Raw genomic sequence first — 15381 nt, 5'->3', positions numbered from 1 at the left:
CCACGATAGTGAGAGGCCCGCGCACCAGGATGAAGAGTGGCTCCCGCTCGCCGCAACTAGAGAAAGCCCTCGCACAGAAACGAAGACCCAACACAGCCAAAAATAAATAAATAAATAAAATTTTAACAAAAATAGTAAATGCCAGAGATTTAGAGGGTTTGAATAAGTCAGTAATGGGATAACTGCAGAAAAGGGGACATGAGAAAATTTTAAGAGATGGGGCTAAACCTAACCTTTCAGAATCAAACAGTAATGCTCTCTTTCCAAGGATCCACACCAAAGTTTTCATACTCATTCTAAGGGAGATGACATTCCAAAGCATACAAAATATGTTTGACTTGGACACTAACACTCATTTCACTATCATAAATGTCAAACAATCCATACTGATGGTCAGATACTATATGTCTTAGAAGACTTCATAAAAAACAGCCGGATAACAAGCAGTATATGTTTCAGAGGCATATTGTCTTGATCTGGGGAGTCCTTTTCAGCTAATGGAAAAATATATGTCTGGCTAATGGTTTATCAATTTTGTTTATCTTCTCAAAGAACCAGCTTTTAGTTTTATTGATCTTTGCTATCACTTCCTTCATATGGTCACCTTATCTTTGATAAAGGAGGCAAGAATATACAGTGGAGAAAAGACAGCCTCTTCAATAAGTGGTGCTGGGAAAACTGGACAGGTACATGTAAAAGTATGAAATTAGAACACTCCCTAACACGATACACAAAAATAAACTCAAAATGGATTAAAGACCTAAATGTAAGGCAGACACTATCAAACTCTTAGAGGAAAACATAGGCAGAACACTCTATGACATAAATCACAGCAAGATCCTTTCTGACCCACCTCCTAGAGAAATGGAAATAAAAACAAAAATAAATAAATGGGGCCTAATGAAACTTAAAATCTTTTGCACAGCAAAGGAAACCATAAACAAGACCAAAAGACAACACTCAGAATGGGAGAAAATATTTGCAAATGAAGCAACTGACAAAGGATTAATCTCCAAAATTTATAAGCAGCTCATGCAGCTCAATAACCAAAAAACAAACAACCCAATCCAAAAATGGGCAGAAGACCTAAATAGACATTTCTCCAAAGAAGATATACAGATGGCCAACAAACACATAAAATTGCTCAACATCATTAATCATTAGAGAAATGCAAATCAAAACTACAATGAGATATCACCTCACACCGGTCAGAATGGCCATCATCAAAAAATCTACAAACAATAAATGCTGGAGAGGGTGTGGAGAAAAGGGAACACTCTTGCACTGTTGGTGGGAATGTAAATTGATACAGCCACTATGGAGAACAGTATGGAGGTTCCTTAAAAAACTACAAATAGAACTACCATACGACCCAGCAATCCCACTACTGGGCATATACCCTGAGAAAACCATAATTCAAAAAGAGTCATGTACCACAATGTTCATTGCAGCTCTATTTACAATAGCCAGGACATGGAAGCAAGCTAAGTGTCCATCATCGGATGAATGGATAAAGAAGATGTGGCACGTATATACAGTGGAATATTACTCAGCCATAAAAAGAAATGAAATTGAGTTATTTGTAGTGAGGTGGATGGACCTAGAGTCTGTCATACAGAGTGAAGTAAGTCAGAAAGAGAAAAACAAATACCATATGCTAACACATATATATGGAATCTAAGAAAAAAAAAAAAAGGTCATGAAGTACCTAGCAGTAAGACGGGAATAAAGACACAGACCTACTAGAGAATGGACTTGAGGATATGGGGAGCGGGAAGGGTAAGCTGTGACAAAGTGAGAGAGTGGCATGGACATATATACACTACCAAACGTAAAATAGATAGCTAGTGTGAAGTAGCCGTGTAGCACAGGGAGATCAGCTAGGTGGTTTGTGACCACCTAGAGGAGTGGGATAGGGAGGTTGGGAGGGAGGGTGACACAAGAGGGAAGAGATATGGGAACATATGTATATGTATAACTGATTCACTTTGTTATAAAGCAGAAGCTAACACACCATTGTTAAGCAATTATACTCCAATAAAGATGTTAATATATATATATATATATATGAAACTGAAAGAAGTTAAAGTTGCTAGTGACAATTTAATCCAAATAGCTTAATCTGAAAAGCTTTATTGTTTAGAGAGATATAATATTACAGAAAGCTGAAACATATCAATGTACTGTTAGAGTTTCTAATTCTATGACATAAACTTATCTTTAAATATTCTTCTTTTGTAATATTGTCTTAATCTTGCAGTAGTAGTGATAATACTTTGAATAATGGAAATACCCAGTATAAATGTCTTTCCCTAAAATTGCTTATCTGATTATTCTACCCAAAGTCATGGACGAAAGTTACATCTCTGATTTTACACTTGAGATTAACAGGAGCAATAGTAATGGCTAAAATTCACTGAGGACTTGCTATGTTCCAGGCATTATTTATATGTATTAATTAATTTAATCTTCATAACAGGTCTATGAGATGGGGTATAATTATTACTTATATTTTTGGAGACAAGGAAACTGAGACACAGAAAGGATAAGCAAATTACCCAGGGTCACACAGCTGGCATTAATCAGTGGAAGCAGAAACCTAATCCAAACATTCCTTTCATAACCACTCCACTCCACTGCCTATCTGAAAGTGTGACTCATTATGTTAGTACATCTTGTTGAATTTTATAGTTTCATGCTGTTTGAAGGAGTGCTGCTGGAATCATCTTCATTTATATACCTCCACTGTGCCCTTCTACGTAATTCTGAAAATACAAACAATCTTTGTTTGAAAATAGAGATAGTCTTAAAGTGACAGCATGTGCATTTTGTCATGCCTTTGAGCTAGCTAGTCATAAAACTTCTCAAAGATAATAACAGGTTTTGTTGACAATAATGGCCAGCCATAAATAGACTCAGAAATCCCTCACCCTAGACCAGGGGGTCAAGTCTGCAAGCACAATGGGAGCTTCCACTTGATGTTGCAGGTTACTGGACACAGAGTCCATGGTTCTCACTCCCAGAGGCAGCTGTGACCCAAATGAATTTAGCCTCATGGGTGTCAAGGAGACAACTGGACACCTACACTGAAGTGCAATGGCCACCTGTGCACCTGCAAGCCCTCTGCCCTGATGCGCAGTGAGCCTTTCCCACCTGGATTAGATGCTGCTTCAAGTATCAGGTAGACACTATGAACCAGGCTTGGGGAGAATGCCAATTACACACTGCCCCCAGGCACCTCTGTTTCAGGCTCCTCCTGAATATGGAGCCTTGCTGAGATCAGACTTGATCAAGATCTCCCTAGATATAGTCATCTTGCCTAATAATACCTGCCAGAAGGCCTCCACTTTGCTGCTTGTTGGTCTTTGGTAGTTCCCCTGACACCTGGCCTTTTCAAGCTCTCCCTCAGGGCTTCCCAGCAACTCTTAGAACAGGCACCGTGCTTTTTATCAAAGCCTTGGGTCAGAAATTATGTCAGGCATTTTCCTACTGGAAGAAAACAAAACACTCAAAATCAGCCAATGGATCGTTCCATGAACAAATCAGTTGGCTAGTAGAAAGCTCAGGGATAGTCACATAAAAATCCATTTCTATTAGGCCACCTAAAAAATGATTATAAAATACACAGGGGGATTCTACAGATATTCTATATACTTTCAAGGTAGCATATTTAAAATATATTAATTTCTCCATTTATTTGGTACTTACTGAGTACCATCAGCAAAGCACTGTAGGAACAAAGAAGCGTGATTCTGTTTTCAGGAAGTTTAAAATCCGATCAAGGAGGGAGATATGTAACCAAGCATCTATTCTATGAAGCCAATAGGAGCCTGAAAGCTAGTGCTTTTCATAACAGATGTTAAACTAATTACCTAAATGGATTGTGCATTTTGCTTTCTTGTCAAAGTGATGCGGTCAAAGCATCTGGTCAAGGAACAAGTTGCCATCATTTCCTGGCTCCACCACTGATCACGAGGGCCACCCTTTCCTATCACAGTAGCTGGGTAAGAGCAGTCACAACACAGACAAAACAGTGAAAGTCAGATCTGGGGATCTTGCTGGATGTTTTGGGAAAGAGAATCATTCACCTTTTTACTTATCCAACAAATATGTATTGAGAACCCACTGTCTTCCAGGACCATCCCTGTGCTCTGGGGATTAGGAAGTAGGAATAACAACAAAAAAGAAAGAGGAAGTCTCTGCTTTCTTGGAGCTCAAGTTGAGGGAATAAACAAATAAATACACGCTTAGTGCTTCAGGGTAATAAGGATCAAAGTCCAAATAGAAGAAAGCATTCTCTCTATCACTGCGACTAGGAAGGTTGACCTTGGACATGGAGCTACCAAGCAGATTCCTGCCTGAGCATCAAGCTGACGCTGGGAAGACAGAGCTGAACGATGAAGAGAGGCTGATCCTGATGGCACAGGCTCATCTGGATCTGACCTTGCCTGAAATGAAATGATGTGAACCAACAATTCCCAGTTTTGTTTAAGTCACTTGCCAATACCCCAGTCCTTCACACTCCCATTTCTTATTACTGCACATATAATCAAACAACCAGTAAGTCCCGAAAGTGTTCTTTGTGTGCAGTGTCACTTTTTCATTCTCACTGCCATCCTCCCACTTCAGTCCCTCTTACACCTGGGAAATGGAATAACAGTGGAAGACCTCAGGGGGATGGATCCCACAGGAAGTAGTGAAGGAGGAAGAACACCTCTTTGGCTGGCCAAATCCACGTTAAGTCAACCCAGGAAGTCATTCGGCATCACCTCCATCTATGAAAACGGAGGAAGACGCTCATGGCGGCTCTGGGAATGTTGATGCTGAGGGTTGGGAGGGAGGCCTTGGGAGGGTGGGTAACCCAGTCTCATCCGTAGGGAACTGGGATCGTGATTAAGATACAACATATGGGGCTTCCCTGGTGGCGCAGTGGTTGACAGTCCGCCTGCCGATGCAGGGCACGCGGGTTCGTGCCCCGGTCCGAGAAGATCCCACATGCCGCGGGGCGGCTGGGCCCGTGAGCCATGGACGCTGAGCCTGCGCGTCCGGAGCCTGTGCTCCACAATGAGAGAGGCCACAGCTGTGAGAGGCCCACGTACCCCCCCCCAAAAAAAAAAAGATACAACATATGTCCTTTTCATGCTCAAATGCGCAATAGCCTGAAGGATGTATCTTCCCACTCCTGTTTCACCTTGCAGCAATATTCATGAGGAAAAGGAACTTTTCCTAGGCAAACATGCAGCCTATCTTCCAACAAATGAATCCTATCACTTAGAAGAAGAACAAGTGAAATCAGCGATGCAAATCTCCCAAAGATCAGGTTTTCAGGTTTCTTAAAATAGATCAGTAGTTCATCATGACAAAAGAATAGTAAATAATTATGATCCAAAATTTATTCTCATAATCTGGAAAATCAATATTATGTTTGTTAACCTTGTACCATAGCTCAAAATAGATCATTTGACTTACCTCTAATAGGTAATTGACTCTGAGATCTGTCAATTCTACTGTGTTCTATGCCAGGAAAAGTATTTTCCAGAAATGTTCCTTGTCACTTTAAGAAAGCAAAGAGTAATTTGGCGTTTGCTCCTTTAAACTCTCTTATACATACCTTAACTAAACTCTATTCAACATATCCTCTTTCAGTCTCCCAATTTTTTTAACCCCTCGAAATGAGGGCATGGTTCACACCATAGAAAAGGATGTGCTCTGAAATGTCAAGGCTCACAGGTTTTCTTATCAGAACTTCCATGAATCGGGACTTCCCTAGTGGAGTAGTGGTTAAGAGTCCGCCTGCCAATGCAGGGAACACGGGTTCGATCCCTGGTCCCGGAAAATCCCACATGCCGTGGAGCAACTAAGCCCACGCACCACAACTACGGAAGCCCTTGTGCCTAGAGCCCGTGCGCCGAAACAAGAGAAGGCACCTCAGTGAGAAGCCCGCGCACCACAACAAAGAGTAACCCCCACTGGCCACAACTAGAGAAAGCCCGTAGCCTCAGTGCCGCAATGAAGACCAAAAATAAATTAATTAATTAATAAATTAAAAAAAGAAAACTTCCATGAATTAACACAACGTTGCAGAGAAGCCTAAGAATCACAGACACACAGCAGCTAGCCAGCTTGATGACATTACACAGCTATTTTTTTTCTTTTTATGTTGTATTATTATACTTTTAGTGTATAGCAATGTCCTTATTCTCAAGTTCCTAATCATCAAAGACACAGCAAACGTAAAGCTATATGACAAATCCTTAATTTTGATAATCTCCAAATATTTGAACAGATGTCTATAGAAACATATTATTTTTCTTACATCAGCCAAATCTGAGACATTAAAATAGTTAACAGTTCTTAAAATATTTTCTTCCATAATAGTTTATAATAGTTTATATTAAAATTACTTTCCTTGAACTGAATTAAATTACTGAATTATTTTCTAGTGCTAATCAGATTCCCTTTATTATATCTACTCACCTTTAAATCAAAATCCTACCAGCCATTCCTTAGAACTATATTAACAGGAACCAGGACCTGGGAAGGCCTCAGAGGCAGGTTAAGTGCTGCTGGTTCTAAAGGTGGCTGCATACCAATATCCTAGAACCTCCGACATAATCTCCAAATATTTGAACAGATGTCTATAGAAACATATTATTTTTCTTACATCAGCCAAATCTGAGACATTAAAATAGTTAACAGTTCTTAAAATATTTTCTTCCATAATAGTTTATAATAGTTTATATTAAAATTACTTTCCTTGAACTGAATCAAATTACTGAATTATTTTCTAATGCTAATCAGATTCCCTTTATTATATCTACTCACCTTTAAATCAAAATCCTACCAGCCATTCCTTAGAACTATATTAACAGGAACCAGGACCTGGGAAGGCCTCAGAGGCAGGTTAAGTGCTGCTGGTTCTAAAGGTGGCTGCATACCAATATCCTAGAACCTCCGACACGTGAAGGTAATAGCTTCAACTGGATCAGGGCAGATGTCTTTGTATTTCCTGATTGCTCACGTGCTCAGAAATCCAAAGTGGAGAATATCTGTTCTGCATGGTAACAAGTAAGAAATAGCTCAATCCCACAAAACTGGATTGTCACCTAATCCAGTCTGTGCCTCTCTTACAACTATTGACAGTGGTTTTTAATTCCTTCAGCAGGTCTCTCTACCCAACCAGCCTCCCTTAAGACACACAAACCTACGTACACACACAGGGTTCATTCTGCCACTTCTCCCACCAATTCATCACTCCGAGAAAGAGTATATTTAGCTTAACGTTATCAAGCTCTTTGGTTGCCTGAGGATTTATAAACGTTAAAATAAAAACTAATTACAACCTTGAGAACTGCAGGTGGCACCCGGTCTTATGTCTCAAGGCAGCAGGTCACTCCTGCATTCATCCAAGCAGCGATGTCACTGCTTGCTCCTAAGCTCCAGAGAAACCCTCTGTTGGGTCTTGAACACCCCAAGTAATGAGATGCTACTGAAAGGAGCATGTGGGGACCCTAGGTCTACGCCACAGCGTTAAGTGGCTTCTGAGGTTATCGAAACTGTCACTGATTCCAAACAAGGTTCACCAGCCCCTTCCTCCCACAGTGGTCCAGTGAACACGTGGCATAAAAATTCCTTCTCCACAGGTGACAGCCACTAAGACCAGAGATGGAACCACAGGTGATACAACTTAGGAACACATAAATTTAAATATCTGATACACCATTTACCATATCCCTAAAATGACACATCCAAAAGTATCATATTTGCCAGTTTAAAAAACAAACATTTTTTAAGTTTCTCTCCGTGAGTTAGCTATACCTAGCACATCCTCCATGAGTATCTTTTCCTGATGTACTACCAAGTAAAAACTTAATAAAAGCCATAGCCTAAATAAAATATATCATTTTTTCATTTGTGATTAACAGCCTTGGAGGGAGGGTTTTTTTTTAAACTGGTCCACTAAATGGGCATATATTTAAAAAAAATTATATAGTTTCTAACTTTAAACTACTCAAAATTTCAAGTACTTTGTGTTTCAATACTATTTCAAATCAGCACATTGAAAATACCCACTACCAGGAAACTAAGGAGAATATTTTTATTTTTTATTGCTAGCCAGACTCCCTATATTATTATTGAAAAGTAAAGTTTCTAATGAACCAGAAAGGAAATTTATTGTAAAGCAACACTCAAACTAAGCACATGTATTATCACACAAGGTTATGTATACACCTACCAGACATGTGCAATCTCTATGTCAGAGCATTATTTTCAGAAAGTTAAAAACACAACACGTACAAATATAGAACAAATGCATGTCAGAGAATCATAAACTCATTAATGACTAATCCAGTAAAAGCGCATTTTGAGAAACTAGGAATTTACAGGCATTTATGGAGGAACGTTAGAATGAGATTTGCTAGGTTACATAAAAACTGATCAATGTCCTTCAGGGCAATAAAACCTTTGTAGTTACCATATGTCCCTGAAAAAACAAAAAAAGAAATCATCAATTTCAGCGTCTAAACTCCAATCAAATAGTAAATGACCAAATCAGACATGGGTGCATTCTTCTAGGTAATTAAACAATCGTGGGCCTATTAAACAATGTTCCTGCATAATGTCAAAAGGTCACTCTATCATACCCTCTCTTTTTTTAACTTTTTATTTTACATTGGAGTATAGTTGATTTACAATCTTGTGTTAGTTTTTACAGTATTTACAAGTTGTGTATAACTTTAACTAGCACAAAGAATTTAACCTTATGCCATAGAGCTCAAACTGGAAAAAACAAGTATGATAGTTTGAAGGAACATATTACATATGGTTTACTGCCTCTCAGAAGTAGGTAGACATAAATAATTCAGTTTTTAAAAGTTAATCAATACGATACAACAGAGTCTATAGCAATCAGCACTGCAGCGGGCCCCAGGTAGGCAGATGGAGTGGGAACACTTTAGAAGTTGCTCTGAAGAACTTTGTATGTTGAAGCCAAGCCTTTAAAGTCTCTGAAAAGTAAGTGGGGAGAAGATCCAGAGGTTGATTTCATATTTGTTTTTCAGGATTAGAATTAGAATTGCAGGTAAACCCTGGATCTATTCATTCCAAATTGTTTGAACTCTTTTATACTTTTATAAGTATACTTGTATATTCAAATTCTGATTTTGATTTAAAGGGAAAAATTCAAATTTCCTCAGTTAATTGAGATTTTTGTTAGTGAATATGTCCTTTATTTAGTCCTTTTGAATGATTTGGGGTTTTTTTTCCAAATCAACTCAAAGGAGCAGACATTCTTGAGCTCCAGTCTTCTCCCCAGAACAGGCTTTCAGGCGTGGGAGAGTCACTGATAATGTGTCTTTAGGATCATTTTGTTTGTTTGTTTGTTTGCTTAAAGAGTCTCCCCCAGTTGCATAAGCTTCAGGACCCTCACAGCTCTAGCCTTGCCTGTCACTCTGTGTTGATAGTCACATGGCCTTTGTAAGTTTTTTTGGAGAAAAAAATGTTGTTTTCCCTAAGTTTTCAAAAATATTCTGACCTCAGTGTTTCTGGGAAGTTTATTCAAATATGATTTTTTTAAAAACACGGTCCGTTTACCAGTTTGTTGAAGACTCTTCCCAAAAAGTCCAAGCTCCAGTGCTTACTAAATACTTCTCTCTATATTCTATGCTCATTTTCCCCAACATGTTTCACTGAATCACGAATGGATTCCCCATTCACCTGCTCCAGGGGCACATCCTCTGATAGGCTCCCTCCCTAAACCAAGGAACATATTACATATGGTCTAATGCCTTTCAGAAATAGGCAGACATAAATAATTCAATCTAAATATCAACCAAAATACTGACATTTTCTTATTCAGATTATATCTCTTCTTCCTCCCCAAAGATCTGAAAATTCATAAAGAAACAGTAGATTCACAGGGATAATCCTGATTAACTTGGAGGATTCGACTCACTCTAGATAACCACTAAGCACACTATTGAGGCAAAAAGAAGCCTGCACCAATTAAAGCAGTAGTAGGATTTTAGTCCATATTACCCAATGTGAAAACTTCTTTATGGACTGTATTGTCTTAGCACACATGGCATTACTTGAGATTGACTGTGCTCACATAGCAATAGAATATGCTGATGACACTTAGCAAATAATTACAAAGAATCTCTGCCCATTGAAATGACAGGAGTTCTGACAAACAATATCCTTGAGAAGAGACATGTGATAAACACACTATTAGACATTCACTTAAATCAATTCTCACGATTTTATACTTCTTAGCAGTTGTAGCATTATGTTCAGTTCCTCCATTCTGCAATGCATATATTTTTATACCAAATTCTTAAGGTTCATCATGTTATTGGGTTAGGATAATTTATACAACAAGTGTCTCACTATTATACTATATATGTTATTTTTATTTTAAAAGAATAATATTGTGGATAATATCTATTAGAGGATCATATTAATAAACTTTCATTAAAGATGATACAGTAACACTTTAGCACATAAGGAGCCATTGCTCCAGTGAAGAAAGGATTCAAATCTGATACAAATCTTCAAATTGAGGTGCTAATATATTTGCCTAGATCAAGCACTAGGTATTACATGAAGATCACATGTTTGTCTCTCATGTTGGCCAACAAAACAGGCTTCATCTGCTCCCCCAACCAAGGGCAGAGACCTCTCATATATATGCAGGATGTAACAGGGAAGAGACCTTGTTGGATAAAAACAAATCCTGATTACCACTCCTAGAACAGTGATTCAAGTTGTGTGCCCCACCTGTAGTGGGCCAGAAATACATCTTTTATTCTCACAACAAGAAGGGCACTTTTGACAGGGGAAGGAAACAAAAGGAGACTTCTAGAGAAAATTACAAGTACTGAGATTTAACAAGGTGCGGATGAGTGTGTAACACTCACTAAATTGAACCCCTGGGTCTATAAATGTCATCATTTACATCAAATAATCACCATCAACAGCGGCTGAAATGTCTAACACTGGCTTCAGTCCTTTTCAGAGACTTCAGTCCTTTTTCTATTCACTGGGGAGTAGAGTTAGGGAGGACAGCAGCTACTAGCTATAGCTTGTACTTTACTTATATGGGGAAAATAATTCAGCTGTAAATTCCAATTGTATTGTTCCTTAATCAGGAAAGAGTGAACATTACTCCTCAAAGTGACATGCGATCCAGGAGACAGATTTACAACACTAAATATGCAATCAAAATATTGACATTTTCTTATTCCGATTATATCTCTTCTTCCTCCTCCCAAAAAGATCTGAAAGTTCATAAACAAATAGTAGATTCACAGGGATAATCCTAAAACAGAGAGCTATTGCCCTCTTCCACTTGTGGCTCATGGTAGGAAGTGAGCAAACCAACCACTGTCTGCACAACAACTTCTGGAAAACAGGACTCTAACTTGGAATCTGTATTCTAACTTCCCTCTTGCGTTCCATTTAAGAGGATAACTCCATTAGAATAACACTTTCATCTTGACTAAATACAAAGAGTTCTAGAGGCAGACCAAGTAGAGATGCACAATTTTTAAATATCAGGTCCTAGGCCATATTTTAGAGGATGCTATCCATTCAACTTGTTTTATCTTCAAAAAGACAGAGAATAAGAGAAAAAAAAAAGCCCATGTTTTTGGCTATTTAGAAACATTACCCTCGCCCTGTGTAGACTCCTCCTGACTTAAAATTTCCCATTAATTATAAAGATTCATGTCAAAACATGGATAATTTCTGAGATGTCAAATGTTTCAACCAAGTTCTGTATGAGAGTATGTCTTATGCCAGAACCTCACCCAGGTTGACCCCCCGTCTGACTAATTTACTACTGAGAACCAGTTGTAAATAGAGGGAAAATGTCACTGTATCCTTTTGGGGAGAAGGTCTTTACCTTTTTAAAAATTTACATACAGTTCTCATTATTTTATCAGGGCTTAAGAATATTTCATTTTTGTTAGTTTTAAAGTCTTGTCTGAAAAGATTACTTGAGTTCTTAAAACACTTCTTAGGAATAAAAGGTTAGCAATCAAAAGACTTGAACAAATGCTGATGTTCGTGATTTCTTGTTGGTAGCCTAAATCCCATCCTGCTGGCAAACTCCTCTTTAGAATTTCTCAAATGATGGGACAGGACTAAAAGAACCCTCTACCTTGATTTATGTAGTAACAAATTTCAAACACGGGTTTGAAATACCTTGCTTGTATATACATCTACACATACAAACAAACACCTCCCAAATATTCGAGAGTTAAGGAAAAACCCAATTGGTCAAATTAGCTAATCTAGACTATAATAAGATTCATTCACCATTACTTCTACTGCTACAAAGGATACTGTCAAATGATATTAGCCATCAATTATCAAACACAGCTTGTGTAGCCTCTATGAAGCTTTAAGTCTGCAAAGACATTTAAATATATACTTGACACTTGAACAACTATAATAGCCATCTTTGTGGTGATCAAGGACTCTAACTGTAGTATCTAAAATGTTCTTAGCCATGCAAATTTACATAGGTACTTTTAACTTACTGAACTTTTAATGAGTACTAAACACATCTAAATAAAACAGAGGCTGAAAAGTGAAAACTAGCATTGACATTTGAAGAGTCAGCCAGAGACCCAGACAAACTGAGCTTAGAGATATATCCAATTCAGAAAAGGATATCTGCCTGGATATTCAGACACCGAGCACCTCAGAGCATGTGACTCTTAAAAAAGATGCTCAGTATGAAGAACATGATACCTCTGTGGATTTCAGGGAATAAAATACAAACAGAAAATAAAGAAATATCAAAATAACTGATCTTGCAATATCCTGTAATCACAACTAAGGAGACAAGAAAGGCAGCACAGTGCTCTTCTTCTAAGGGAAGGATTTTTGAAGCCATGTTTCCTTTAAGTAAGAGTGACCTCTGGTGACTTTTTAATTGCACCTCAGTGTACTATGTTAAATTATTCTACAATTCTTTTATACTAGCAAATCATTTAGTACTAGTCATTTTTAATTTCTTAGCAAAGTGATAAATGCTTTACTGCAGGACCTAAGGATTTCATGTAAATGCCCCTATTTTAATTAATTCATGGAAATTGTGCCCAAAGCTAAATTAAAATTCTGAAACACAGGGCAGTATTTTCTTAAAGGAGACTAAGGCTCATTTTCAGGAGTGACTCATATAATATGGCATTAAATGAGCTGATACTACATGATGACAACACAAACTTATCACAGCCTCGGGGCATATATGGATGAATGCTGGAAGGGTAACTATTTGTACAAAATGCTTTTCACTTTAGCACAAACTTCCCGGTAAGGGCAGAGTTCCCCAGCCCACCCCACCCCCGGATAAAACTGGATACCCAGCAACAAGTTCGGTTTCTAACGTGCCTACTAGCACTTTCTTGAAATGCATAATAGCTTGCCTTACTCCCTACAACCTGATTTTTAAAAAATTCTTGAGGGGGATGGGATGTGGATGTAGGACTAAGGGAACTTTCTTAAAATCCCTCAAGGAAAGAAAAGTCCTATGATGGAGATTTCAATCTGAATAACACTTCGAAAACTTTTTCTAATTTCCAGATTAAGATGCCTTGAGGTCCGCTGAATCAATCTGGCTAGCATCTTTAGATCAGACTCACATTGCCAGTCCAGAACTGAGAGGTTAATACATCTTCACTGAACCAACAAAATCAGAAACACAGCACATCACAATATACAAGCATGTGCACTTGCAAATGCACCTGAATGGCAGGTTATGTTTTTCCTTTAAGCAAAAGCCTTCTACTTCTGAGGGGTCTATCCTTCTCCTAATTCTGGGGACTATCCAGGTTTGCCGCCTGGGCTCTGCTGCGGAGCCTGCCCGCCGCTGCAGCGCCCGAGTTCTTGGTACCCGATTCCGCAGGGCGCCAACTGCAAACATCTACGCTAACGGAGGACACGGCCAGGTCGGCCAGCGATTTCTTTTCTGACATAAATCCTGCAAAATGAATTCATAGTCAAAAGAAATAAATGACATATTGGCATGCTCTTCTCTCCTCATCTCCTGCAATTCTCGCTCTGGTCTCTCTCTGACTCAATATTCTCATGTTAATTTTAGGTTTTACTAGAACTTGAGCTTTCGCAATGAATATTCAAAACAACAGCACACAGACGAAATTCAGCTCCAGACAAGTTAAAACAGGCTTTGTGTATTACAGACTTGACAAGTGGAAAAACCATTGTAAACCATCCTATCCAAGCGTTGGGACTTTGCGATGTTTTTTAAATGCCTCATTTTCAGAAACAGGCCAGTGATTCCATTTGTAAAATTCAATTATTTTTTTAAAAACACGAATTCTAAGTTGTCAGTATAAGTTTTAAAAGATTTGCTGTACTCACAAGTATTCCCTGCTGCTAATGTACTCCAGGGCTGGGCAGACAAAAGAAAGAGCATCCTGAGGCAGGCTCCCGCGGCGGGGTCCATGTTCACAGTCGCCGGGGCTCCCCACCCCAAAACCCACGGCGTCCAGACAGCTGCTCTGAGCCGGGGTCTGCAAGCTCCCTCCCGCTCAGGGTTGCCAGCGCTCCCTCCTCCCGACTCGGCGAACCCGCGTAGCCGGCGGGGCGGGAGCCCCAGCCTGCAGCCACACCCCCACCCCCACCCCCACCCGCTCCCGCCGCGCGGCGAGCTCCACGCGTCCCGGGCGCTCCTGGCGGTGGCGGGAGGAAGTGCGAGTCAAGTCGGTGAAGGTCTTCAACCTGCGCTTGCTCCGAATCCAAATCCGCGGTCCTAGCTCCTTCACCTGCAGGTTTCCCACTCTGAACAGCTGAGCAGTTCAGTGGACTTCAGTCTGAGACCGAGCTTCACCACGCTGATGATGCTTGAACATTAACACTGATGCTAGGAAAAATGTGAGTTTTTTTTTTTTTTGGTTGAAAAGAAGTTAGGACAAGTAACTAATCCGGTTTGAGGAAAATATTTACATGTACTGAGAACTGTTGTAAAAAAGACTGTTTTTGTTTTCTCAACTCATTTAATGATTTATATTTAAAAATAAAAACCTAAAGAACCTTATTATGGTAATCATTTAGAAATATATACGGTTATATATACAGTGTTATGTGTCAAAATACATCTCAATAAAGCTGGAAAAAAATAAAATTAAAAAATAATTAATTAAAACACCGACCCGACTTCTACTATAATGTCAGCATTTTATTATGTATATTCCTACTTGGAGATTTGAGAATTGTGGTCAGCAGATATATAAAACTAAAAACTGGCATACTGGGAGAAGGAATCTTACTCCAAATATCATCACGGAAGTGACCTTATGTTAAGTAGGTAAATTGAATACATTTAATTGAAGAATGAAGAGTTTTGAATCA

General features: G+C 38.9%; 1 protein-coding gene across 1 annotated transcript in view; it reads right to left on the bottom strand.

Moving 5' to 3' along the window:
- LOC309823944 (contactin-associated protein-like 3) overlaps window positions 1-14476 on the bottom strand; it is a gene marked incomplete at both ends in the record, with an annotated part of 187812 nt that extends 173336 nt beyond the window's left edge. The window contains one exon of the mRNA XM_082656618.1: window positions 14392-14476. Coding sequence (XP_082512744.1) covers window positions 14392-14476 — 85 coding nt within the window. The remainder of the gene's footprint in view (window positions 1-14391) is intronic.
- Window positions 14477-15381: the final 905 nt, after the last annotated feature.

The sequence above is a fragment of the Grampus griseus genome, assembly GCF_964374135.1.
Source record: "Grampus griseus genome assembly, chromosome: 6".
In the NCBI taxonomy this organism is placed as follows: domain Eukaryota; kingdom Metazoa; phylum Chordata; class Mammalia; order Artiodactyla; family Delphinidae; genus Grampus; species Grampus griseus.
Note: the sequence above shows the minus strand (reverse complement) of the source record. Positions and strands in the feature narration are given on the sequence as shown.